General features: G+C 45.2%; 1 protein-coding gene across 7 annotated transcripts in view; it reads right to left on the bottom strand.

Annotated features, from left to right (window-relative positions):
• Positions 1-11,467: 11,467 nt before the first annotated feature.
• Positions 11,468-25,407, bottom strand: part of NCAM1 (neural cell adhesion molecule 1) — a 216,139-nt gene continuing 202,199 nt past the window's right edge. For 4 of the 7 annotated variants that reach the window (XM_082200931.1, XM_082200933.1, XM_082200932.1 and 1 more), the window contains 4 exons: positions 20,745-20,952; positions 20,372-20,488; positions 18,500-19,270; positions 11,468-16,961 (listed from right to left, as the gene is read on the bottom strand). In XM_082200931.1, coding sequence (XP_082057057.1) covers positions 16,838-16,961; positions 18,500-19,270; positions 20,372-20,488; positions 20,745-20,952 — 1,220 coding nt within the window. In that variant the 3' untranslated portion in view covers positions 11,468-16,837. The remainder of the gene's footprint in view (positions 16,962-18,499; positions 19,271-20,371; positions 20,489-20,744; positions 20,953-25,407) is intronic. The other 3 variants (XM_082200935.1, XM_082200936.1, XM_082200937.1) reach the window with 1 other exon arrangement.

Raw genomic sequence — 25,407 nt, 5'->3', positions numbered from 1 at the left:
TAGCTCCACTGGATGTTCAACATATAGTAGGATGGCACCCAGCATGACAAGACCTAAGTATTATTCAGGATAGACTCAAGGAAATTAATGGACACGACTAAGATAGGCCCATTGATTTCATTAGGTCTAATCCTGGGTGTGCATGCAATTTATGATAAAGAACAACAGCCAAGAATGCCAACTTGAATAAAATAGTTTGGGGGCCCAGGCAAGCCCCACCTCACATAACTGATCAGAGGATTCAGTGCACACACACCATTTGAATGGGAATGCCCATCAACGCTGTGGGGGCCCAGCCCTCTCAAAAACATTATTGAGAGCACCGAAGCCCCCGCAGCCCCTAGGACAGGCATAGGCAAACTCGGCCCTCCAGGTGTTTGGGGACTACAACTCCCATCATCCCCATCCCTAGCTAACAGGACCAGTGGTCAGGGATGATGGGAGTTGTAGTCCCAAAACATCTGGAGGGCTGAGTTTACCTGTGCCTGCCCTAGGAATTGGCTCCTATGATAACCGTGAGGAAAGGTAGAAAGCTAAAAGGAAAGGTATTGGTGGTGGCACCCTCATTCTGCCTTGTTTCCTCCCCTAAGTTATATGGACAGGGTTACGATGGCCGTGCATTCTGATTTAGTTATGTTACCCATATCTACTCTGAGGAGGTACAATAAGGAAAGGGATTGAATGTAAAGCTGCCCATGCACTAGTCATGCTTTTATATAATTCTGTGGTGCAAGCACACTTGCACTCGGAAGTCTCTTCCCACTCCCCACACATTGCATACTGCTCTAAGGCCATGGGAAGAACTCAGCACACAGGGTCTTCAAAGGAAAGGGACAACTGCAATTTGAGAAGTGTGCCACTAGATGGCAGCATCTGATCGTTTTTAAGCACTACCAAACACCAGGCATTATCTCTTAAAAAACAACACCACCCCAAACTGTTAGCATTTTCCACGTGGAATGGCTACTTATTTCTCCTGATTGGGATCAATCAGAACTAGTTAGTTTAAGAAGGCATGTGCACTACCAGTGCATAAAATTAAAAACTAAACAGTTTTCAGGTTTTTGGGGTTGTTATTTTTTACGAAATAAAATACTAATAATAAAATAGAATAAAATCTAGAACTAACAGTAAAATAATACATAGAAACACTGGGACTAGCCTTAAACCAACTCAGATCCTTGGGGACCATTTAGCTCAGTATTGTCTACACTGATTGACAGCAGCTCTGGGAGGGTTTCAGCCAGGAGGGTATCTCTCCCAGCCAGGTTGAAGCAGGCTGGTTTTGCATGTTACTTTTCAGGTTTTCCCAGGATTGAGGGATTGGCTCCATTTGAGGACAATGTCCCAGAACGGTGCCCAGAAGTCTTTGGCTCACAGTAATACTCAGTGTGGACAAGGCCTGGCAAGCTTTTCCTCGGGGACACCAGGAATCCACCTGAGACTTTGGGACTCAGCTAGATTCATAAAGAAAAAGTGTTTTGCATATATACGTCATATATGCAATATAACACTGTGACACCAGAGGGCGCTGTGGAGTCCCATCTGTCCCTACTGGATTTCCCTGTATGAGTTTACAATGCGTTTAAGTGAATTGCTTCTTTGATGTGTCTAGGTCCAGCCCTCCTGTAGACAAAGTCTGTGCTGAACCACGGGTGGTCCTTCTTATTGAAGGGGGGGGGATGTCAGGAGCTCGGCCTACACTCGAGTAGGACCCTGGCAGAGACACATGCCCGACTGGCATGTTCTCTCCCTCCTGGTTGATCATTAGGGAGCTTCAAAAGCTTTCTTCTGCCCGAACATCACAGCGACCGATGCCTACCGACACCGGCACACTTAGGGATCCGCAGAGTCTTTGCAGCTTTGCGTAACAGACCTCAGCAACTCAGCATTTTGGCTAATCTACTTTATTTACATATAAACACACATGGAGCACTGCAACATGGCTCCCTCTCTCTCTAGCATCAGACAGCAAAGAGAAAAAGAACAAAGGACAATAGTCCCACTTCATGGAACACAGTAACACAAACATCCTGTCTCCATCACTTCCTACTCTGTGGAGTCAAAACATATACCGCCATGTGATAGACAACAATCCCATGACTGTAATCATGGAGCAGGAATTCTAACAGGGGGATCCCCTGTGAGCTGGGCTCCCACTTGCTTGCTCTTTTCATGTAGGCAGAGCAGCTTATCCTGGAAGTTGTTTTGAATAGAGCTCCCATCCTCCCTGAGCATCAGTCTCACTGGTTGGGGCTCCAACATCTGGAAGGCAACACATGAGCCGCCGTTGGTCTAACCACAGCATCACACCAGACCCTCCAAGTGTCCCTATTTTCCAGGGACAGTCCCGGATTTACAGAAGTCATCCCGGTTTCTGATTTGAGCCCAGAATGTCCTGCTTTTCCTTAGGACGTCCCCATTTCCACTGGAGAAATGTTGGAGGGTATGTCACACTTTGCTGGCTTCCCCGAGGCCGCCCACCAAACACCAGGGCACTTTTCTGCCTCTCACTCTCCTCCACTTCTCTCCGTCTCCTTCCAGAATATGCGGCACCATTCATTCTCTGCATGGATCACACTGGGTGCTTCTTCCTCCTCTCCCACCACCATCCCCGCAGGCCCCAAATCCTTGGCTTTCCCGATTCTCCACAACATTATTAGCGCAAAGGAGCCGGGGAGAGAAATTTGCCAAAGTGATTTCTTTGCAGCTCTCGTCCATTAGCAGGATCGTGCCTGGCCTTGCAGACATTTATTTTAACTGCCTTTCCTGCGGTAAATCATTCTTCTCTCCCTTCACACCTCCGCTTGTATGTACCGCTAAATGGATGCCTTCAAAGCCAGAATGCCAAGCAAGTCATTAGTTGAGATTGCAGAGTCTACCATGTTCCTCCTAGCAAATAAATATTAATGGAGGGTGAGGGGATAATGAGAATTATGAACACCCAATGGCAGGCCAGTATCCTCTAACCTGGGAAGGTCTGCTAGAGACCAAAGAATCAAGAAAGCTGGCTGGATCACCAGGCACTAAACACTCGCTGCTTCCAGTTCTCTATTCAAACATCACAAAGAATTTAAGCACTTTGTGCTCCTTTTAGGACCCCAACCTTGGAGGCAGGGAAGGGCTAATCTGTTAATTTCAGTTCCTCTCTCCATCCTGCCCACCTCTCCTGTTCTCAACATCATAGAATTAGAAGGTACCCAGGGGCCATGTAGTCCAACCCTCTGAAATGCAGGAATAAATCAGTTCAGGATCATTTATTTTTACAGGTCCTCATGAAAATTCCCCAGCATTTTCCTGGGTGTTCCTTTTGATAAACTCAATTTTGCATGCAGCTTTGTCTAATGTACACATATTTGCAATCTTTGAGGCAAGCCATTTCTATATGCTATATCCCCCCCCCCAACACATGCCCATTTACACACACTCTTTCTCCTAATGTGTGAATTTTGGTACCCACTCTTTGGTCGGAGAGCTGCATTGTGAAAATTCAGAGACGTGTGCATTTCGAAGGGTAGTGTGTTTCTGTTCATGTCTTGCTTTGGGGCAGTGTGAACTAGTAAGTTTGCATTGAAATACAAAGCAAATCTCTCTCCCATCCCTGCTACTACGTACTTACTGGCTATACATACATGTCCACAACACACACCGTTCTTCAATCTCCTCCTCTCCCCCATGCTTGCTGAGCATTGAGCACACATCTAAATATGATCTCCCCTCCTAAATACTGCATTCTGTTTGAAGTTCAAAATTCGGAAATGTCCAAACATCATCCAGCCTCTCTATCTCTCACACACCAATTTATCCATATATTCCCTCCACCTACCCTTCTCCATCCAAGTCAGCAATGTGCAGGGTTAGTTCACCCATGAGGCAAGGTGAGGTGACCTCAGGCGGCAGGATTCATGGGGGCAGCAGAACCCAATGCAGATCTCTATTCTCCCCTTGACCCTGATGTAGATCTGAGGGAGCAACCATTTTGTGGTTCACCTCAGGTGACAAAGTGTCTTGGGACAGCCTTGGCTGCTGGTCAACTTCCAAATGTTATCCAAGTCACAGAAACTTCCTGCACACCTATTTGCAGTGCAGGGGAGCAGGCGTGCAATGGAGTCCCGTCCCCAGGATTGTCATTGCACAGTGCAGATTAAATCCAAGTGTTGCCCTTCTTTGTGGAATCTTGTTAGACTGATAAAAAAAACCCAGAGGAATTGCGCCCTGATCCCAGATCGAATCCAACAGAGGCCAAAGAAAGCACCGTTGCTTCTTCTGAGCCTCTGTCCCAGTCCTCTTCAGTCACCAGGCTTGATTTACAATGGCTGGGATGTAGGTTAACCAAGGATATTAGCACCTGGGGTATGCCACAACTGAGTCAGGAAAGTCTTTTATGTCTGAAAGAGAGTAGTTGTGGAGCAAAAGCGAGATCAAATGGAGGACTGTCCACTAGATGGCAGCCATGGCCAAGGTATGGCTCCTCAAAAACTCCACCTGCAAAACATAGCATCCCTCCAGTTCATCTTCTCTACCTCCACCCCCCAGACTTGATTATCATGGGACCCCGTTTTCTGAAGCTTGCTCATATGTTCTTGCTTGCTGGAATGAGCTGGTGAGCTTCCACCTTTCCCACCAGAGTCTGGCCATCACTAGAAGTTCACAACTGGATAACTGTGATTGGGTTTAGAGTCTAACATTCATACGAGTCTCAGATTGGTTTCTGGTGGCCAACTCCTCCCGTTTTTCTTTTTTAAAAAACACAATCTGAAGAGTCCCTTCGGAAGCTCTTACTTCACAACCCCCTGCTATTATTTTGCTGTGCTCTGCTGAAAGAGGTTCATTCGCTTCCCACCATATCTCAAAACGGTGGTACCTCGGGTTACAGATGCTTCAGGTTACAGACGCTTCAGGTTACAGACTCCGCTAACCCAGAAATAGTACCTCGGGTTAAGAACTTTGCTTCAGGATGAGAACAGAAATTGCGCAGCAGCAGCGGGAGGCCCCATTAGCTAATGTGGTGCTTCAGGTTAAGAACAGTTTCAGGTTAAGAACAGACCTCCAGAACAAATTAAGGTCTTAACCCAAGGTACCACTGTACACTTATATAAAATTTTTCGCTTTTGGTGGCCCAAACCTTATAGCATTGAAGTTCCTTCATGTGTGGGAGTATATGAGAGGGAAAGGAACATGGGTGGCGCTGTGGTCTAAACCACTGAGCCTCTTGAGCTTGCTGATCATAAGGTTGGCAGTTCGAATCTGTGCAACGGGGTGAGCTCCCATTGCTCTGTCCCAGCTCCTGCCAACCTAGGAGTTTGAAAGCATGACAATGCAAGAAGATAAATAGGCACCACTGCGACCAGAAGGTAAACAGCATTTCCCTAAGCTATGACTTCTGCCACATCTTTAACTTAGTAACAACAGCAAAGCTGATCATTGCAAAGAATTGAGGGTGGTGGTGGGGATGCCAAAAATATGTGTAGTAAATGAATAAACAAGGTTTGGCAATTAGCATGATTGTTAAAAATCAGTGAGACATTAAAATTAAAAGACAGTTGCAGAATCCTAAATTTGTAAGAGCAGGGTGCTTTTATTGATTATTGAAGGACAAATTATAATGTGGAAATTAATGCATATTTCTGCTTCATTATCTCATAATTAACAGTCCGATCAGGTTGGACAATGATTTTGTATAATTTTCTAAGTGTTTAGTAGATGAAGTAAGGTTTCAGGTTTTTTCACTTTGTGGACATTTTATTTTAGATAGATAGTGTACAGTGGTACCTCGGGTTAAGTACTTAATTCCTTCTGGAGGTCCTTCTTAACCTGAAACTGTTCTTAACCTGAGGTACCACTTTAGCTAATGGGGCCTCCTGCTGTCCCGCCGGAGCACAATTTCTGTTCTCATCCTGAAGCAAAGTTCTTAACCCGAGGTAATATTTCTGGGTTAGCGGAGTCTGTAACCTGAAGTGTCTGTAACCTGAAGCATACGTAACCCGAGGTACCACTGTACTCCTATATATCAGTGATGTGAACATGTGGCTTAGCCCCTTTTGGGGAAAAAGCACATTCCAGTCACACAAAAAGGAGACATCAGTAGGGATCAGGTCCTAGTCCTTGGCTTAGTCTCAGGATTTCACAAATGCCTCCTAGCACCTGGACTCCAGAAAGCTCCATATTGCTTGGGAAAGTGTGCAAAGGAAAATCTTAGATGTGCAGAGCAAGCTGTGCTTTGCATTTGCTGACCTGAGTCAGGAATGATCATGGAGGCAAACGTTGGCTATGCATTCCAATGTGAGATCTCCAGCCCATGCAAATGCCTCTGTCTCTCTCTACCTGGCCTCTAACCTAATTAAGTCATCCACAGCACATCCTGATTTGATCCAGTTAGAGCCCCGGCAGAGGAAAGCAAAATGCATGAGGCTGTGCCACCACAGCTAGACAGACTCATTAGCACTCATTAGCATTACTTGAGGTTAGATCCCTCTAGCGCAGGCTTCCTCAACCTCGGCCCTCCAGATGTTTTAAGACTACAATTCCCAGCATTCCTGACCACTGGTCCTGCTAGCTAGGGATCATGGGAGTTGTAGGGCAAAAACATCTGGAGAGCCGAGGTTGAGGAAGCCTGCTCTAGCAGGTATATGTGCATGTGGAACTGTTTGCAGATTCCTTTGGATTCATCACCGGGGGTTGGAAATTTAGGTCCAAGGCTCAGCAGCTTAGAACTCCCACCAGTTTCTCTCGCTGTGCTCAAGACAACTGCCTCCCCTCGGGTGTCCATATTGCCTCTAAGCTCCAGGATTCAGCCCTTGTGCTTCCTCCCCAGTTGCTTGGTTCCCCTTCCTGACCCACATTGGCCCCTGTTGTTGTTCACCCACTGGAGAGCTAACGGAACGGACAGCCTTGTGTTTCTCCTCCAGAGGCTCTGTCTTAGGAAGCTTCCAATCAACAGAGGTTTCAAGGAGCTACATGGTCCTCTCCACTTCCCATCACAAACTGCAAAAGCACAATCCACAAACATTTCCCTGTGAAAAAGTCTCTCTCCCCCACTACTTTACAGTAGAAGTAATATCTCAACCCAGGTTTTTCTTTTTACTGTTTCTATCCTTCTGTCTCTCTAGACCTCAAGCAACTTAGCTACACTGCTCCTTGCTTGTATTGCTTATTTTTTTCAACATTCCTCTCTCTTCTGATGTAGCCTCATACATGCCTAGCACCTACCATTTCCCCCTGCCATATTTGGAATGAAGAGAAGAGTTTGGATTTGATATCACGCTTTATCACTACCCGAAGGAGTCTCAAAGCAGCTAACATTCTCCTTTCCCTTCCTCCCCCACAACAAACACTCTGTGAGGTGAGTGGGGCTGAGAGACTTCAGAGAAGTGTGACTAGCCCAAGGTCACCCAGCAGCTGCAAGTGGAGGAGCAGGGACGCGAACCCGGTTCCCCAGATTACGAGTCTACCGCTCTTAACCACTCCACCACACTGGCTCTCATGAGGATCTTCCTGCTTCTACACTTCTTATATTTAACTCCAAGGTTACATTTTGTTGTTATTGTTGTTGTTATCCGTAATGTCTCAAGAGACAATGGAGTGCACCTCCAGGAGTAAAGTCAAACCACTGTTTTGCCAGCACCAAAGTGACCTCCCTGGGGCACAGTCCCAGGCAGTGTGTATGGAGGTCCTGGGATGGCCAGATGTCAATACCCCCCTCTTGGTCTTGCTGACGTGGTCCAAAGGAAAGCAGAGCAATATGTCTGGCACCAGCTTTGCTGCAGGAGTTGCCAGAAGGGGCATACAAGGCCAATGCCTATATTGTAAATCTTTTTATTTTTTTAACAACCTGCTTTAAAGTGTCTCTATTTTTGTCAAAAATCTTCGGATTCCAAGCTCTGGGCTGTTGCCTGATTGCCAAGTGTCTTATATGTGTTTAATTCTCCCGGAGGTGTGCTGCAACTCTGAGCTGAAAATTCATGTCTCAGCTGGCTAGGGACATGGGCACCTATAGGCAAGGGCGCAAGAAGGGGTGCCTGGGTACTTTATGGAGAGCAGCTGCAAGGCAGAAGGGGCCTTCTGTAGGTGTGGGTGAGCTTGAGTTCTCCCCAAGTCAAAAGCTGCACTTTGATGCTACCCAATGATGCTCAAATGCACATCTCTTAGCCAGGGCAGCACTGCCTGTTTAACTTTCTTTCAGTTCTCTGTTGAGTGACAGGCTTTGGACATTCAGAGGGTGAGTACTGCCACTTAAGAATTCAAACTGGTCTCTGATCCTTGCTCAAGCAGCCACCTTGGGGCCTCTCCCTGATCCTGCGAACTGTGATGCTGCCACTTGTACCCACTTCTTTGCTGGCCAGCTCCTGCTGGAAGTCAGCTCCCTCTAAGTTTTGATCACCACTGCAGACTTGCAACTGGAACAGGGCAGCCTTAGGCTTGCAACCCTCTCTATCAAAGATGGTTTGAAGGAGATGGCAGAACCTCAAAACTATCCTTCTTCTGTGGAGTCCTTAAAAACAGAGAGCGCCTCTTTCTCATCTATCCAGCCCATCACCTGCCATTTCAACAGGCCTCCCAGTTCCTGGCTACAATCACAACTTTTTGTTTTTAATTAGGGCTGCCAATCACCTCTGAAACTTATTAAGAACTCATCCAGCTGTGGAAGATAAGAGTCTGACAGGTTGCTGGATGAGCTGTGGAGCCCAGGGTAGCGCTGAGCAACTGATCTCATCTCCATTTCTAATCGTGGAGCAGGCTCCCATGCAGAATCGCCAGGGAAAGAGCAGATTAAACATGGGAGAAGCAGTCAGGGAAACTAATCCACAGCTTTCGCTTGTGTACAGAAGTCTTAGCACACATTTAAAAACAGCAAATTGTCAAGGGCCACAGCAGTAGTGTTCTCACGATCTATGAGCAGATACTGAATTTCTAGGGCCCTCACATCCCACCGCTTTCATGAGCTTGCCACCATGTCACACCCTGCTGCTATCACCTACAGAAGTTTGTTTGCTTGTTTGAAGAATGTGTCTTTGGTGGAAAACATTGAGCAGAGCATGCAAGTCGATTCCAGCAGCGTACCAGTTGTCTACCTACATACTCTCCAAGCAATTCTGCAGCATAAAGAGAAATTCTTGGCACTGAGTGATGGCTTTAGAAGCCTGAACATCCGAAAAGGGAACTGGAGATTGATGAGTATCTAAAGAAAAACACTCAAATCCAATATGGTGTTTTTCAGCCTGTTTTGTCACAGAGATCAGCCCAGTTCTAGAGATGCCAAACCTATGTCGGTACACTAGAATTTGATCTACAACACCATAAATTTAGGTCAACATCTTCCAGGCGCTTGCATTAATCTTTAGGAGGAGGCGGGAGTCACTCTCACAGTTCATTTTGATGCTCACTGAAGAGCAGCAGGTCGGGTGCAGTTGCCTAGAACAACACAGGGTGTTAGAGGAGTGCATAGGAAAGATTATTATTTATGGTGCTTGTGTGGCTTTGTTAAAATTATTTCTGTACTGGCTTCTGTAAAGAAATTTGAGTTCTCTGGAGAGCTTCTGCAGCCTTCCTACTGGAGGACAGCAAAAACCACACTTTGAGAAGTGCAAAGGAACCACCCTCAAGATAAGGGCCAACCCAGAACAAAAACCTCTCTTTTTGAGACTGCCTTTTTAAAAAAGTCTGAGGATGTACTAACTGGGGACGGGGGGAATATAGAGCACTGTTGCATACTTGCTTGAAAACATGCCCACCAGTGGGTGCAGGCAAAACAGATAGCTGCTGCTTTAGATGCTCTTGCACAAAGATGTGTACAACTGCACACCACTATGTACAAAAGGACACTGGAAAGACAATTCAGAGGCTACACATGTACACAGCCTGGGAGACTGTGTGAAATCTTGCAAATATAAACACCCAATAATCCTATCTTGCCACATCTGGGTGGAGCTGGGAAATCCTGAGAGGCAGCAACTTCTATATATCAATTGGTTTGCCTCAAATGTAGTTAATAGTCAACTTAAGAGATCCTGAAGTCTTGCCCACTCTTGACATATTTTGCTATGCCTGGACTGAAGAGGGGGAGCATGTTATTTATGGAGTAGAACATAACAGAAAAACCACAGAGCTATAGTTAAAAGGTTATCTAGGCTGGAGGGTCCATGGGCCAAGTTTTAGAATTCATCAGTCATGGTGGCTTATTGCTTAATTAGACTAGCAGTTTATAGGGAGCCTTCTAGACATATGCATGCATAATCTGGGACAGCCCAAAAGTTAGTTCTTCAGTGAAAAGTTGGTGAGACCACTCTCCTCTCTTCATAATTTGGTCGCCAGTGCTTACTGATGACCTCTGCAATTTAGACTGGCTCCACTCCATGGGTCTATTAGTTCCAAGGGACAAATAAATAGGCCATGTTTACAAGATTCATCTCCAAAGCAGAAGCCTGGTCAGAATGACCTTAAGTCTGACTCACCATGGCTATTATTGCAGTTCTGAAGAGTTGGTAGCATAGGACACATGCCATTTCTGCAGGCCCATACAATACATACTGCTGTAAACGTTTTTTTCAGAGCTGCCAGGTTACACCTCAGTAATGGACTATCAAGGGCTGGTGTAAGTACAGCTGTCGATGGTGACACCTGATGAACCAAAGGCATCCTTTTGTCAATTTTTAAGCATTCAATTTGCTTTCTGGTGGGTCGTCTTCACCTCCCCTCTGAAGAGCTGAAAATGAACAGCAGCTGGGGGAGTCTCTCACCTCCAGGATTTGCTTATGAAAAGTGCACCATAATTGAGCTTGTCAAAAAGGGCTTTGATTAATGTGCTCGATGAAGCCAACTTAGATTAGAAACTTAATATCCCCTGAGAGTGTGTGTCTTTCCATGTGAGGATGTTAAGTTCTGATTAAAAACAAACAAGCCTTGCAATGCTACAGACCCATGATCTGATTGAACTCAGGTTAGGCTTAAATGCAAGGAATTCAGAGGAGCCACCTGATGTGAATGTTTTGCTTCAGGAAAGATTGACGCTGCCCCTCCCCAATGATTTCTGTCTAACCAAACATCCCATGAGTGCTGAGATGTAGCTGGAAGTGATCCTGCAAACACACGATTAAACCATTGTTCGGTTTGCCTTAAAACTAATGGGCAACAGAAATTTGTTGGAGAAAAGGAGAGTTCTCACTACTCTCAATGGGCTGATTCTATAAGGCAACTTCATGAGGATTCTTCTTCCTATAGCTTTCACAATCTAAATGATGATTTCCCTCACAGACTGTCCGTGTTAGCAAGCAATCACCAACAGGACTTCCTTATCCCAGTCCAAACGTACCCCCCCCCCAAACATTGTTGGTTTCCAACATTCAGCTGTAATTATTAAGTGATGTGAGGAAGATGGATGTGTGAATCACTGGTGCTTTTCCTTCCCATCTCAGCCTATGTGTCTAGATCATCAAAAATCACTGTCAAGAAAATCAAGATGACTCTCTTAAATAAGGGAAAGGAGCCTGTCAGAAAAGAAATCCTGCTTCTGCACCACCTGGGCCATCAGTTGGAAAACATACTTTGGAAAGCATCAAAGCGCCATGGAACCTATACTAGAGACGTGGAAGGATTGGAGGTGTAATCCAGCAATATCTTAACTCTATTCTGGCTATGGGAGGCGGGTGGAGAGATTGCTAGGGATCGAACCTGAGACTATCTGCATACCTACAATATTTCCAGCTATCATTTGCCCGTAAAATGCAAAAATCCTGCTTACGAGCTTCACAAAGCCGCCGCCGATATAAACACAACAGAGGGCTAAGACAATGTAAAAACTTTTTTTTGGTAATTTTTATTTGAACACAAGTATTCTGACAGAATGCAAAGTCAAAATTCTCCGTTAGTATCAGTATTTACATTGGTGAGAATGGAAATAAAGGTGGTATTCCATGTTTCACTCGGTAAAAAGTTTTTTGTCTTTTGTTTTGTTTTTTATAACAAGAGAGAAGGCCCCTAAAACAGGGAATGCTGGGTAGGGATGTGAATGGAGGACTGAGAACCACTATCACCATTGCCTAAGTGAACCCCCAGGGGTCTGAAGACATCCACAGAAAAAGGGGGAGAAATAAAATAAAACCCACACAGTTGTTGTTGTTGTTTTAAAAAAAGACTCCATGGTAAAACTCAAGCAATAAAATGTGCTATTTTTCCCTAATACATTGCATGAAATACATGTTTACCGTACTACGAGAAGCTGGGTGGTTATATAGGTATATATGTATGACGCATACATATATAAATATGCACATCGTAAACAGTGTATTGTTGGTCCCTATTCAAAGGTCTGTGTCTGCTCGAAAAATAAAATAAACAGGTATAAAAATAAAATTAATGTGAAGACACCTTTAAAAATTCATAAGAGAGAATGTTGCTTCTAAATTTAAAACAAAACTCTTTCGCTGCCAAAGGAGGAACAAACAACATATTGGCAAGAGGGAATAGGCAGAGAGATACTGAACGCCATTCCCCTCACCAAGACATAAAAGTCTGCTTCACCGAGAGCTCTGGGACAGGAAGGAGGGCTGCCGATGCAAAGTGGAAACGCTCGCCTGCCAAAGAGCTCTTAATGAAGCAGCCATGGCAACCATGCTGAGAAATGGCTGCCTGGTGAGGGGAAAGAGGGCAAAAATGGCGGCCATCTTGGTCGGTTGGTGAGGGAATTTGTGAGGCTTTGCTCTTGCTCAGGAAGGCTCAGCTGACATCAAAGCCCTTTGAAAGCCACAGGAATCTTTCCAGGGATGTCGAGTGGGCTTCAGCTCAGGCCTCAAGATGGCAGCCAGGCTTGAAAAATGCTCGCCCACAGCAAGGCTACCCTAGCCAAGCTTTGAAAGATTTACGTTCCCACAGGAGACTCACGGCCCACTTTGCCCGTGTGGGCCCCACTGGGAGAGGCGATTGGCAGATTATGGTAGCATAAGCCTCCCGTTAGCTACTCGTCGCTTAGTGGGAAATATAACATATGAGTTATGAGGCAAGAGTTGGTTGGCGACAGTATTTTGCAGGCCCTCACAATGGCCGACCTTCAGGGACCAAGGGACGCCATTCTTGCTATCTTCCGAACAATAAATCCCTGCCCATTCATTTCCCTCTGGGGAGGAAAAAAAGTCCATGTGAGAACATTACCGGGGGGGGTGTGTCTATTTACACCCTTTAACAAAATAAATTCCTCGAAGGGCTAGAGTTCCCCTCCCCACTTGATACCTTCTTAAACAAGTCCCCCACCCAGGCACACAGTAGAGGCTCAGACGCCACAGGCGCTGGGTGCGCGCGCATCGATATAAAGGCAGCCTCCATTTCCACCCCCATGAGCTGAAGAGAAAAAAACAAAAACAACAAGAAAGCAGCCCCCACCCTGCCCCCACATTTAGCAAAATGACAAAGACTCTTGGTTTTTCACAGTTGGGAATGATAACTGAGAGATGCCACATTGACGGACTGCGCACATGAGATTATTATATCAAAAGGCGTGGCTTCATTTTGCTTAGGCCGGACTGCAGTCTCCCCCCACTGCCACCTCCTCCCTCCCTTCCTTTGCCCCCCCCCATTGACCTTAGCGCAAAGGAATGCTATAGATCACATTCAATTTTGCAGGTTATAGATATATATATATTTAAAGCAACCTTTCCCAGCCTGGTGGCCTCCGAAAGGTTTGGGCTCTTTATTCCCATCAAGCCCATACAAGGATGATGGGAATTGTAGCCCAAAAATATCTGGAGGGAACTAGGTTGTGGAAATCTTGATTTCAAGGCTACTTTTCTTCAGTCCAGAACAGTTGTATTCTCTTCGTTTTATGTCTCCTGAAATTGGGGTTTCAACATTTGGAATTTTTCTCGATCACCCCAAACTATTCCCGCTACACCTTCCACACCCAAACGATGTGGAAGGTTTTCTTTCTTTCCGATTTTAAATTTTTTGATACTATGACAAAAAACACATTTCACACTAAGATATTCACGCACTCACAGTGCACAAGCTTGCAGATCTAATGAAATTCTTTTTTAAAAAATGGAAAAAAAGATGGTTCTATACAAAGGGCTGGTCTCCTTCACCTCTACATCCTTTTTACCCACATCCCTGTTTGTACATTTATTTATTTTAAAAAGCAGCGAAGTCACAACTTTAAGCACAAGACCACTGCATGAACTCTGTAAATTCTGGGTGTGATCCTGAATAGAACAGGGGGGACCCAAGATTTAGCAATAATGCTGAACATGAATATTCAGGCAAGAAAAGTTAAGAAGATCATTAAGTGCTTCAGAAATCAACTTAAATATCAGATCAAACCTCCCAGATCAGATTATTTGATGCATTTTCTCTCTCTCTCTTAAAAACAACAACAAAAACCCTTGGATATTTCCTAACAACTTTGTAGAATCAGAAACTCGAGGATGGGGGGGGGGCGGTCCTACTTTTCCAGCAGGCCATTGGTGACTTTTGCCAGAAATGGATAAAAGACTGCCTCCATCCATATATTTTGTTGCCTGTGTAGAGACCAGGATCCTGATCATTTCATTATCTTTGAAAGATCTTGAGGGTACACCCTCTGTGGCATTCAGCTGAACTGAATGGGATACCCTCCGCTTTTATGGAGTTTTTTGAGTGCAACAGAGCCATATGAAGCTTTGCATCAGGGTGTGATTACGGAAACTGAATTCCTTTCAATGGGCTTTTTGAATCAGGATTGCACAGGAATGGTACTTAGTAGATTACTTCCACCTTGCCTCCTCTCCAAAATTATGCCAAACTCCCATAAGCGGTGAGCTTCACTACATTTTAAACATTGTGTAGGCTGAAAGGAAGCCATATCTGCAGCAATATATCTTAAATAAGGAGGGAGAGTGGGTAATTTTTAAAACTTACCTTCTGAGACCCGCCCTTAACTATACAACCTCCCCTTTGGCTTAACTAACCTTAGGGGGGGATTCCTGGAGAGGAAAGGGGAGATAATGCCTTAGAATAAGAAAAAGAAAAATAACTTACTTCCTGTATTGTTTTGACCCTGACTCCGCACCACCACTGAGCAAGTGCTTAAGTTCAAGCCAGTGACTTTTCTCTCAAAGGGGTAATGTGTTCAAAAGCGAACAGCTTTGCGCATAATAGATCCTCCAATCTTGCGCTACACATTTAAGCCTTTGGACACATGTGTAATGCAATGAAGCTTTGGACATTAAAGGTCTCATATTCCATGGACAGGAATTGGGGTGGACCCTGTCAAATTGGACTAAGCCAATCAAAGCAGCGGGGGAGCCATTCTGACCTGATTTGATCCTAGCGAGAGATTTGGAGCTGCCTGGAGCTGAACCATCGTGGCCCAGCGGCCTGGTCCGAAAAACACCTTGGAAATATGATTTCCATCAAAAGCAAATTCTAACCCATTCGTGTGAGAGGAAGCATTTTTGAGACTCAGGTTTGCAGCACAAGATATTCATTCTTGAAGATGGAATGACTTACACTTCTTACACCCTAACCAGTTATACTTGGACCGTGCACCAACAAAGCCACCTTTCCCAGCGTCCTAAATTGCAGATATTGTGCTGATGCTTTTCAGAACTTCACTCCCCTATTCACACACTTAAAGTTAAACTCATGCTCATCAGTAGGGTACCCTGAAGCAGGACACCGATTGGACTTTACGTGGCCCATTTGTATAAAACGGAGGAAAAGGGTAAGGGTTTGCTTATTTTTCTTACTCCAGTAAGAAATAAAAAATGATAATAATTAAAAAAGAAAGAAAAGACAAAAGGGGAAACACATACTGTAAACATCCATTATTTCAAAATGTCTCCCTTTGCAAAGCAAGCATGCTGATCAACCTACTATCTATATAGCCTGTTTTTACTTTCTCTCTCTCTCAGTCTCTCTCTCTCTCTCTCGCAATCTCTCTTTAAAAAAAGGCAGCTATTTTACATAGACATTTAAACACAACAAAAGTTTTAAAAAACGTTTTGTCGACTGTAAACACTGGAAGAAAATAAAGTTGGCAAAACCAAATTAAAAAAACAAAACAAGGAATACTGCACTTTGAAATATCAACTCCAAAACTGCCCAAAGGCATTCTTCCTAAAATGAAACATGTTGGAATTATCACCTGTACCAAAAGGGGGCGCAATCAGCCAAAAAGTCTTCCACGCAAGCCCCCTTTAAATGAACATCCACGGGTACCCTGCACACTTCCCGTTCGTTCCAGAGGGCTCTGCGCAACAGACACTGATGGGGGATTGCCCCTTTAGAAAGGAGAACAGAATTCAGTCAGGAAGGGCAAACACACTTTGCGTACAGGACAAATTCAAAGTGAACCAAATAAAAATAAAATGGGGAGGAGATAACTTACTTCAAAGAGTTTACAGGTTTTTCTCAACTCGGCTGAAAAGTATAAAAATAAACGATCTGCGACCGGCCACCCCAGTCTGCTCAGTCTGGCAGGGCCAAGTCTGGCTTCCTAATTCTGTTCTGAATCTCCTAAACATGCTGCAGTTGGGTTTTTTTGTTTTGTTAACTCTGCATGGATATTTCGCAAGGGCCCTGGTATCCTAGTGGGGTTATGGGCTTATCCTTGTAGAAGACGAAGAAGTAAAACATTTCGTTTCTTAAAGGCAAGTGCACATAAAATAAAATTCTTCCTACAAACCTTAAAAAAAAAAAACCCACCACAATTCCCCCATTGTATGCATTTTTTTTGTCTGTTTTCTTTTTAAAAAAGGCAAAGACATTAGAGGGATGAGATGTGTGTTGTGTGTTTTAAATGCTCAGGTGAAGTTGTTTGTTCTGTCAATTTTTTAAATTTTTTTGTTTTGTTTTGTTTCGGCTCAGTTGCCCATCATGCTTTGCTCTCGTTTTCATTTGTTTGTGTGGCTTCATTGGGTACCGTCTTGACTTCTGCTGCGGGGGCTGTCTTGGCTTCTGTGGCTTGAATTGCAGACTTTTCATCTACGGGGGTTTTCCTGTTGGGAAAGTCACCAAATATTGTGGATTAAACGAAGGCTGGTAGCTGCCCTTTCAACAAAACTTGGTGCCTGAGAAAGGAGAAGCCCTCCATGCTAGAGTTTATGCTTCTCAAGACTGCGACAAAAAAGCAGGATGCAAGCGCTCTCCCCTCCCCCCCAATTTCTTTGCCTCAGCCAGTTGACTGCAAAACACAACCACCTAGCAAGTCTTGGGTTGCAGGAGAAATGTCCCTTCGTTTGCATTTTTAAGCTAACTATATATACTAATACATGGATTGAAATGTCACAAATTGCTTCATTTGGAAGTTTTAAACTTCTTACCCCCTTTACTATTTGTGTGCTGACAAAAAATAATATTCTCAACCATTTAAGAAATGTATAAATGTCCAACAATACTAAAATATGATTAACAATAAAATTAGAATGTTCTCAACACAATCCCCAACAGCAGAGATACCTTCAGAGACACATGGCAAGCCCTTGGGTGACTGCTACTCATGACCCGGGTTTCGTCCTAAAAATGGTTTTTTGATAGAAATAAGGCTGCCATTTCAGTTTCTGAAATTTTGGGAACTGTGCTTCTCATGGTTAATTGAATATGTGATTTAAGGTTTCCTAAGGCCTCAAAATGAAACTGGAAGGGTTCTGAAGACCAGTTCATCCCTACCCACCACTGGTCCTTTTTCACTCCTCCATGTGAACCATGTTTTACCCCTCTGCTGCAACTAGAACCAAGTGAGGACTTCAGCCACATTGGCATGTTGTACAGGAACTTCTCCACCTTAAAACCGGGGCCCAAGCAATCCTCTCTATTATCGGTATTGTCCTCTAGCGTTACCTGGTTCAATCATGCTGGCTACTTTGCTCCAGGGAAAAGGTGGAAGAAAGCTTAACACATACCCGGTTGACAGAGATGTGGGAACCCATGGCTCTCCAGATTTTGTTAGGGTACAGCTCCATTGGCTATACTAGGTGCAGCTGATGGGAGTTAAAGAGTCCAACAACATCTGGAGGGCCACAGGTTACCCACCCCTGTGACAGAATCTCCCACTTAGAGGAAAGTCATCTCTTCTAAATATCCAAATGTTAAGGCCTTCCAGCTGTAACCTTGCAAAAAAAAAAAAAAAAGGACTACCCTCACGCCCATCCCTTATTTGTAGATGCAAAATTATTATCCTGTGACAAGTTGTAGCAAACAATTTGCTTCTTAGAAGCTAAAGGTGACTCCATCCTGGGTGCCTTCCAACTGAATCCCCTAAGCTGGAATCCGATGGAGCTGTTGAGATAACTTAGGAGATAAGGAAGGGAGCTTATAACAACAGAATCTGGAGACTACTGCTTGATCACAGGTCCAAAGACACCCGGATTCTAAACTTTCTGTTATGGTTGGTTGGTTAAATAGACAGGTTAGCTTGCTTAGAGAAAGAGCCAGGTTAATTCGTAACACACACACAGAAGTGGAGCAAAAAGCACGGCACAGCACGGACAAGAGACACAGCACACGAACAAGCAGGGTTTAAAGCGGGGAGGCATACTCTGTCTTTGCAGGCGCTGCCGATGCAGAACTCTCCGGGCCGGAGGAAGCTGCTTGGCCTGCAGGTGCAGTGGCAGGAGCCGCCGTGCCCAAGGCGGCAAAAACATCCTTGGCAAGATCAATGTCTGGGGTCTTGAAGGTCCCTTCGTCCATTTTAAAGTCCTCATTCTGAGTAGCATTTGTGGTGCCCCCCGTGGCAGCCTCGCCTTTCTGGTTCACGGCATTCTTGGCCGCCTCTGTCGGAGTCTTCGCCGCGCTGGGCTGTGTGGCTTCCTTTTCTGGACTTTTGGCGCTGGAGGCCTCCTGCTTTGGCTCTGAAGAGGCTGGAGAGCTAGCGGGGTTTGGGGGCTGTGGGGCAGGGGATTTGCTGGCAGCAGCAGAGCCCTTGGGAGCCTCGGGCGCTTTTGTGGTGGAGCTAGGGCTCAGCACTGCCCCTTGGTTGGTCAGGACGCCGGACGACAAGTTGCCAGTGGCCGGGGCGGAAGTAGGAGTGTCGCTGAGGTCAACCAGGGGAGCCACTTTAGGCGTGGAGGTGGGTGGGGGCGAAGATGCCGAGGCCGCTTTCGAAGGCGTCCCCTGATTGGGAGCCACGGAATTGGAGTCGGGCATGGGCGTGGCCGGCAGAGTGATGCTGGAGGTGAGGGTGGTAGTCTCACTGGTGGGGCTATTCTGAGCGGTGGCAAAGGTTTCAGTGATAGTGTCAGAGTTAGTGGTGACTGTGGTGACAGACGGCATCATATCCTCGGTGGCTGCCGTGGTGTCGGCAGGGTGCCTGTGGGGGTGAAAGAAAGTAAAAGGCGGGGGGAGGAGGGGAAAGAAAAGAGAAACAAGACAATGAAAGCCATGAAAGCAGCAGGCGGCTGGGTGAGTCAATGCAACTGCAGAAACAACATGCGGTTATTTAACAAAGAGAGAGAAGGGAGAAGGAAGAAGGAAGACATGGAGGCAAGAAGAACACCGAGCCTTTGGACGTGAGACTAACCGTATTAGGGAGACCCTGAAGAATAAGGAGGCACATCCTTGGTATCAGAGGAGGCTGTTTGAAGAGAGTACCTGCCTTGACCCCAGGGCCATTATTTTCCTTGAAAAAGAGGTGGTGGAACTTGCTGAGCAAGTATGGGGAGCACCCACCTTCCCTTCTTCGCCCCAACTGCCACTTTTGGCGACACTGCTGCCAACCTCCACCTCCGGCGCACAGCCACAATCGCAGCACCAATATGATTGCTGCAGCAAGCCGATGGTCACGACACACAGCCCCAGGTGCCATGCCACCTGCTGGCAAACAGTCCCAACCTAAAGAGGTACCGGAACTTAGTTCCGGTGAGTTCCGGGTGGAAAAAAAGCCCTGCTTGACCCTTTCTGGGTCACAATGAGATTCGCAGCACATCCTCCAAAGATGCAAATCTGCCTGAACAAACTTTTTGACTCCTCCTTTGGGAATGGTCAGCAGCTGTACTTCATGCATTTCATTGCCATTCAATCCCAACTTTCACATTCCATTCCTCCACCACCGCCACAGCCCAGTATAAAACTGCCAACTGAGAATAATGCTTCAGAAATTTGATAGTCCACAAAAGCTTTGCCACAATAAAGTTTTTAAGGTGCCATGAAAGCTTTTCTTCTCTTTGGAAACATATTATTATTACTCCTGCCCATCACTTCCTCAGGATTGCTCAGCCTTCCTTCCCCCTAGTTCTCACTCCATGTGAATGAGCTGTTCTCTCTCTCTCTCTCTCTCTCTCTCTCTCTCTCTCTCTCTCTCTCTCTTGTAAACACACAGAGTTGTCTTTCACACAATGGAGCCTAAAGAGGGGCTCTGCTCCCCTCTCCTCTTCAAGGACACACCCAGGGGGCTTCTACATTCACAACATACTCTGGCTCCGTTAGCGGCGTGGTTTCATTAGGTTCCGTGTGTTTCCCTCCGTCGTGGTTCGGGGTCCGTTCCTCCTCTGTCCGCACTTCAACAATGGGCTCTTTTGATTCATCTTTCCTGTAAGGGAGGAAAGGAAGAAGGGTTAGTTCAATCCCCAGCACCTCCCAGTCTAAAAAATATCAGCTAGCAGGACTGCGAAAGATCCCCTGCAGCTTTTACCATCTAACTATGGGAGGGGTGGATGGGAGAAAGGATGGTCTTTCTAATCATGGGAAGTGCAGACAATTTTCCATTCCATTTCTTTCTTGGAGCAATGTGCAATGTAAATACAACTATATATATATGTATGTATAATGAAAACAAAATTACTCACGAGAAGGCAGCCTTGCCCTCTTCCATGTCCTTGCCTTTTGCCCCAGGACCGGATTTGCCACACAGGTTGACTGCGATGCACATCAGGAGGCCACACTTGTTCAAGAAGTAGCAGGTGACGTCCACAGCCACCAGCAGGAGGACAAAGACCACAATGAGGATGCCCACAATGGCAGCAGTGCCCAGTCCTGCAGTAGGGCTTGTGCTAGCTTTAGAGGCCAAGAGAGAAAAGGGAGAAAACATAGAAGTTTGCAAGTCGGGATGAACATTTTTCTTTCAGCACAGACATGCTTCTATCTAATTTCCGGTTTGAGCAGGTGAAGCACCGCCGGTGTAAGGAATACTTCATCTCCTTCCAGAACACCCCTTCTTGCCAACAAAGAAATGTCGTCACTAGAAAGCAAAACAGTTGCCCTCCTCACCTCCATTAATAAATCCAACGTGTGTTTGTGTGTGAGAAAGATGCTGTTTGTAGAATTATTATTTTTTTGCAACCTCCACCCCCCACCCCAATAAAACAGATTCTATTTATCCAAAAGAAATGGCACTTCACTCAATTTCACTCTTTGGACATAGCCTAAAACATGCACCAGCAACGCAGAAGCTAAGAATCCTGTAATACTCTTATCAAGTTGAATTCAGAACAATTAAGAGGCCACCTAGTGACTATTAGCCAACGAAGTCTGAAACCCATCCTCCATTTTCAAATGCAACGTTGGAAGCTGGCAACTTACTCCTATCATGCATCTCACAAGTGGAGTGAATTATAGGAGTTTAGCTGGAGTTTGGTTCTCAATATAAGGTTTTCTCTTGACCAGGTGTGGGGAACCTTTGGCCTTCCAAATGTTGCTGAGCTACAACTCCCATCAGCACCAGCGAGCAAGACCAATGGACAAGGAACATGGGAGTTGTAGTTCAGCATCATCTGGAGGACCACAGGTTCCTCACTGCTGTTCTTGACATATAATGCAACCAAACACTTTCTAGAAATAACCTATCCTGGGCATATAGTCGTCAGTCTGCAAAGTGGTGTCCTTAGTTAGCCCAGGCATCCTTTACCTTGTGTATAAACAAAAAAACGCCCTATAACAACGAACAGGGTTGCAGAGCCTGTGGGGACCCTCCCAAAATTGTTGTACTCCAACTCCCATCAGCCGCAGTTAGTATGCTCAAGTTCAGAAATGCTGGGCGCTGGAGTCCAACCATGTCTAGCAGGCCCTAAGTTTATCATCCCTTGCCAAGAACAATTTTACATGTTCCAAGATTGCAGATAACACTGCTCAAGAGAACTTAGCTGGCTGTTGGAAACATTTTTATTTCAACTAGCTGCCTTTTGACCAGTGGCGTAGCTAGTTGCTCGGGTGCCCGGTGTAGCATGCGTCTCACAGCTGGGGGGGGAGCTGCTCATGGGGGCGGGGCATACTGCGTGGAGCCTCTCTGCAGCCTCCCCCTCAGCTGTAGGACGGCTGAGGAAGAGGTGGTGGACAGACGCAAGCTCCACGCTGCCGCTTCAGGCAGCGCCAAGCCTGCAGGCGCTTAAGCCACCACGTCACTCCCAGGAGAGACCCGTGGCTCGGGCATGCTGCAGGCCCTGTGGTAAGTGGTGCCAGCCATGTTTGTTGACTGAATGAAAAAGTTTCGTGAGCTCAATTTTTTAATTTTAATTTTTAAAAAACGCATATTTTTTGTCATTTTGTCACACACACCCCGTGATAACACCTGGGGTGGCCGGCACCTACCACACACCCCTTCCTCCACCACTGCTTTTGACATGTGGTGACATTAGGGTCTGCTGCTTTAAATGATTGTTACATTATTCTTTTCAAAATTGGTAGTTTAGTGGTGCCTTTTAATTTCTTGCTGCTTTGCATTTACTAATGCTTTCTCCTTGATTGCTGTTTCATTATGTATGCAGCTTGGTAGTTTTCAAACCAGTGGGGCAAAAATACTAAATAACAACAGGACATTGTAACACAGCAACCCACCTTTAAGTTCCTGAACACGGGACTAGGAAAGTGTGGAGACCACCTATGTATTGGTAATAGTTTAAATGCCAGACGGCTTTTCTCTTAACTTTGCTATGTTGCAACAGGGCAGAAATTGACCAGAAGAAAATAATAATAAAAAAGGGTAAACTAAAGGTTGACCTGGTCAAATTTCTCAGCAGGTAAATTCAATTAACCCCTCAGGAAGTGGGATTTCCTCTTGCCAAAGATGGAATTACCTACAATGCAATCAAACCCCTCCTTGGGAAAATCAGAATACAGTGGTACCTCGGGTTAAGTACTTAATTCGTTCCGGAGGTCCATACTTAACCTGAAACTGTTCTTAACCTGAAGCACCACTTTAGCTAATGGGGCCTTCTGCTGCCGCCGCGCCGCCGGAGCCCGATTTCTGTTCTTATCCTGAAACAAAGTTCTTAACCTGAAGCACTATTTCTGGCTTAATGGAGTGTGTAACCTGAAGCCCCTGTATAATTCTAATGAGCAATACATTTTCCATAATATCCTAGCTAGACTAAAGGATGTGGAGAGACAAAATATTATGGCAGCTGTAAATAAAATTTGCTCCCCCATATTCTATGATTTAAATATCTTAGATAGCAGAGTCAATTACGTCACTAAATTAATAATCCCAGCCCAACGTAGGGCTTTTATGCTGGCCCGGTTGAATGTCTTTCCCTCAGCATTTGTCTGGGGAAGATATCAAAACATCCCTAGAAACAAGAGATTCTGCAGATGCTCTATGAATGTCCCGGACACTGTAGAGCATATTCTCTTTCATTGCCCATTGTACAGTACGCTCCGTCAACGCGTGCTGTCCCCTCTTTTGGGTGGTCTGGAACCCCAGCAAGGTGAATGTGCGGGATTCTGCCTATCCGACGTTGACCAAAGGGTAACGGCGGTGGTAGCTGAGTTTTTGGCTGCAGTCCTCCAAGGAGCAGGATAACAAGGAAAACCACTGATTTTATATGTATATATATATATATGATTGTAGCCAACTGCTGCCTTTTTATATATATTTCAAGGCTTTTACATGTTATTTTCCTTCTTACGGTTTTTATTTGCATAATGCCTAATAAAGGTTTGATTTCAACCTGAAGCGTATGTAACCCAAGGTACCACTGTACCTTCGTTTTCCAGAAACACCCTAATCCTGGGAAACCAGGCCTAAGCATGTAAAAGCACCATGCATGAGGCATAATTTTAGTAATCTTAACCCCTAAACTTGTAACTGACCAGGGAGGGGTAAGCTTTTAAGAGTCATGTGTGTAGTACACAAACACTATGAGCCCCCAGACAAAATTGTAACAGCAGTGTTGAACCAACTGGCACAGAACTAGCCCTCTGAATTATTTAATTAAACTATCAGTTAAATATGCATCTGAATAGTACCGGTAACTAATGCTAACATATGCAATCCATACTAACGTAATGATTCAAGTGAAGGATTGTAGTCAACTAAGTTCTGCTCAGGGTAGACACACTGAAATTAATGAACCTAAGTTAGTCATGTCTATTAACTTCAATGGGTCTGAATCTGTTCATGCAGATTGGCTCCTAATCTGCAAAGGAAACTATACAGTGTCTTGGAAGTCGAACGGAATCCATTCCAAAGCGCGGCTTCTGATTGGCTGCAGGAAGCTCCTGCAGCCAATTGGAAACTGAAGAAGCCCCATCAGACGTTCAGCCTCCAAAACTAGTTCGCAAACTGCAACAGTCACTTCTGGGTTTGTGGCGTTCGGGAGTCAAAATGTTCAAGAACTAAGCTGTTTGAAAACCAAGGTACGATTGTATTTGGAATCTTTTTTTGTTTCTTTGCTCCATGCTGTCTCCAGAATGGAGATAGTTGATAAGCAAGTGACCATTTTGCTGGATGTGCAGCAAGTCACCTTAGCAGTCTGCCCCTTGGTGAGGCACATCACATGTCTCTCCAAAATCGTACACTACCAAATGCTGGGATCTATCAAGCAAGGGAGGTGATTGGGAGAGAAGCCATCATTCCTTGCTTGTGGCACTCAGGGGACCAATACTGGGGAACACGGTATCAACCTAAGATAGAATGCTGGTCTAACCCACCATAGCAATACATACATTTTTATGACCCAAGACTGGAATGAAGGCTTAGGGAATGGTGAATTGCAAACTCTATTCTTCGGTGCAGGGCTTAACATGTCACCTTGGAAAGCTCTGATGGAGGCAAAGTTTTCACAGGTGATAACATCTTTCACTGCACATCAGCCAACCAGGACAGAGTCTCTTTGCGGTAAGATTGCTCTTGCTTTTATTGGCCTTTGTCAGCCCTTATTAATGTGTCTTGCAGTTATTATCATGTTTTACAGATGAGGTTCAAGAGGAGACAACCAAAGCCCTACAAATCTATCCACTTTCCTAACCCTATGGTTCTGTTCTTTTTCCTGTTTTTATTCTGAAATGCATCCCACCGCTTGAAAAGTCTAAAATTAATTTTGGGCCTGAAGCATGTGCAGTTTGCCGCAATATCCCACTCATCTCTCTCTCTCTTTCTCTCTCTGGCCTTCTATGTTATCAAGGTATACACATGCACTGATGAAGCAGTGCAAAAAAGCCAAATTAGATGTGATTGTCTGACTGCATCTCAGTTCTTTCTCACAGTAAGAATTTTGCTAGAATCATATGCTCAAG

The sequence above is a fragment of the Podarcis vaucheri genome, assembly GCF_965113315.1.
Source record: "Podarcis vaucheri genome assembly, chromosome: 15".
Classification (NCBI taxonomy): Eukaryota; Metazoa; Chordata; class Lepidosauria; order Squamata; family Lacertidae; genus Podarcis; species Podarcis vaucheri.
The sequence above is the reverse complement of the archived record's forward strand: the minus strand, read 5'-3'. Positions and strand labels throughout refer to the sequence as shown.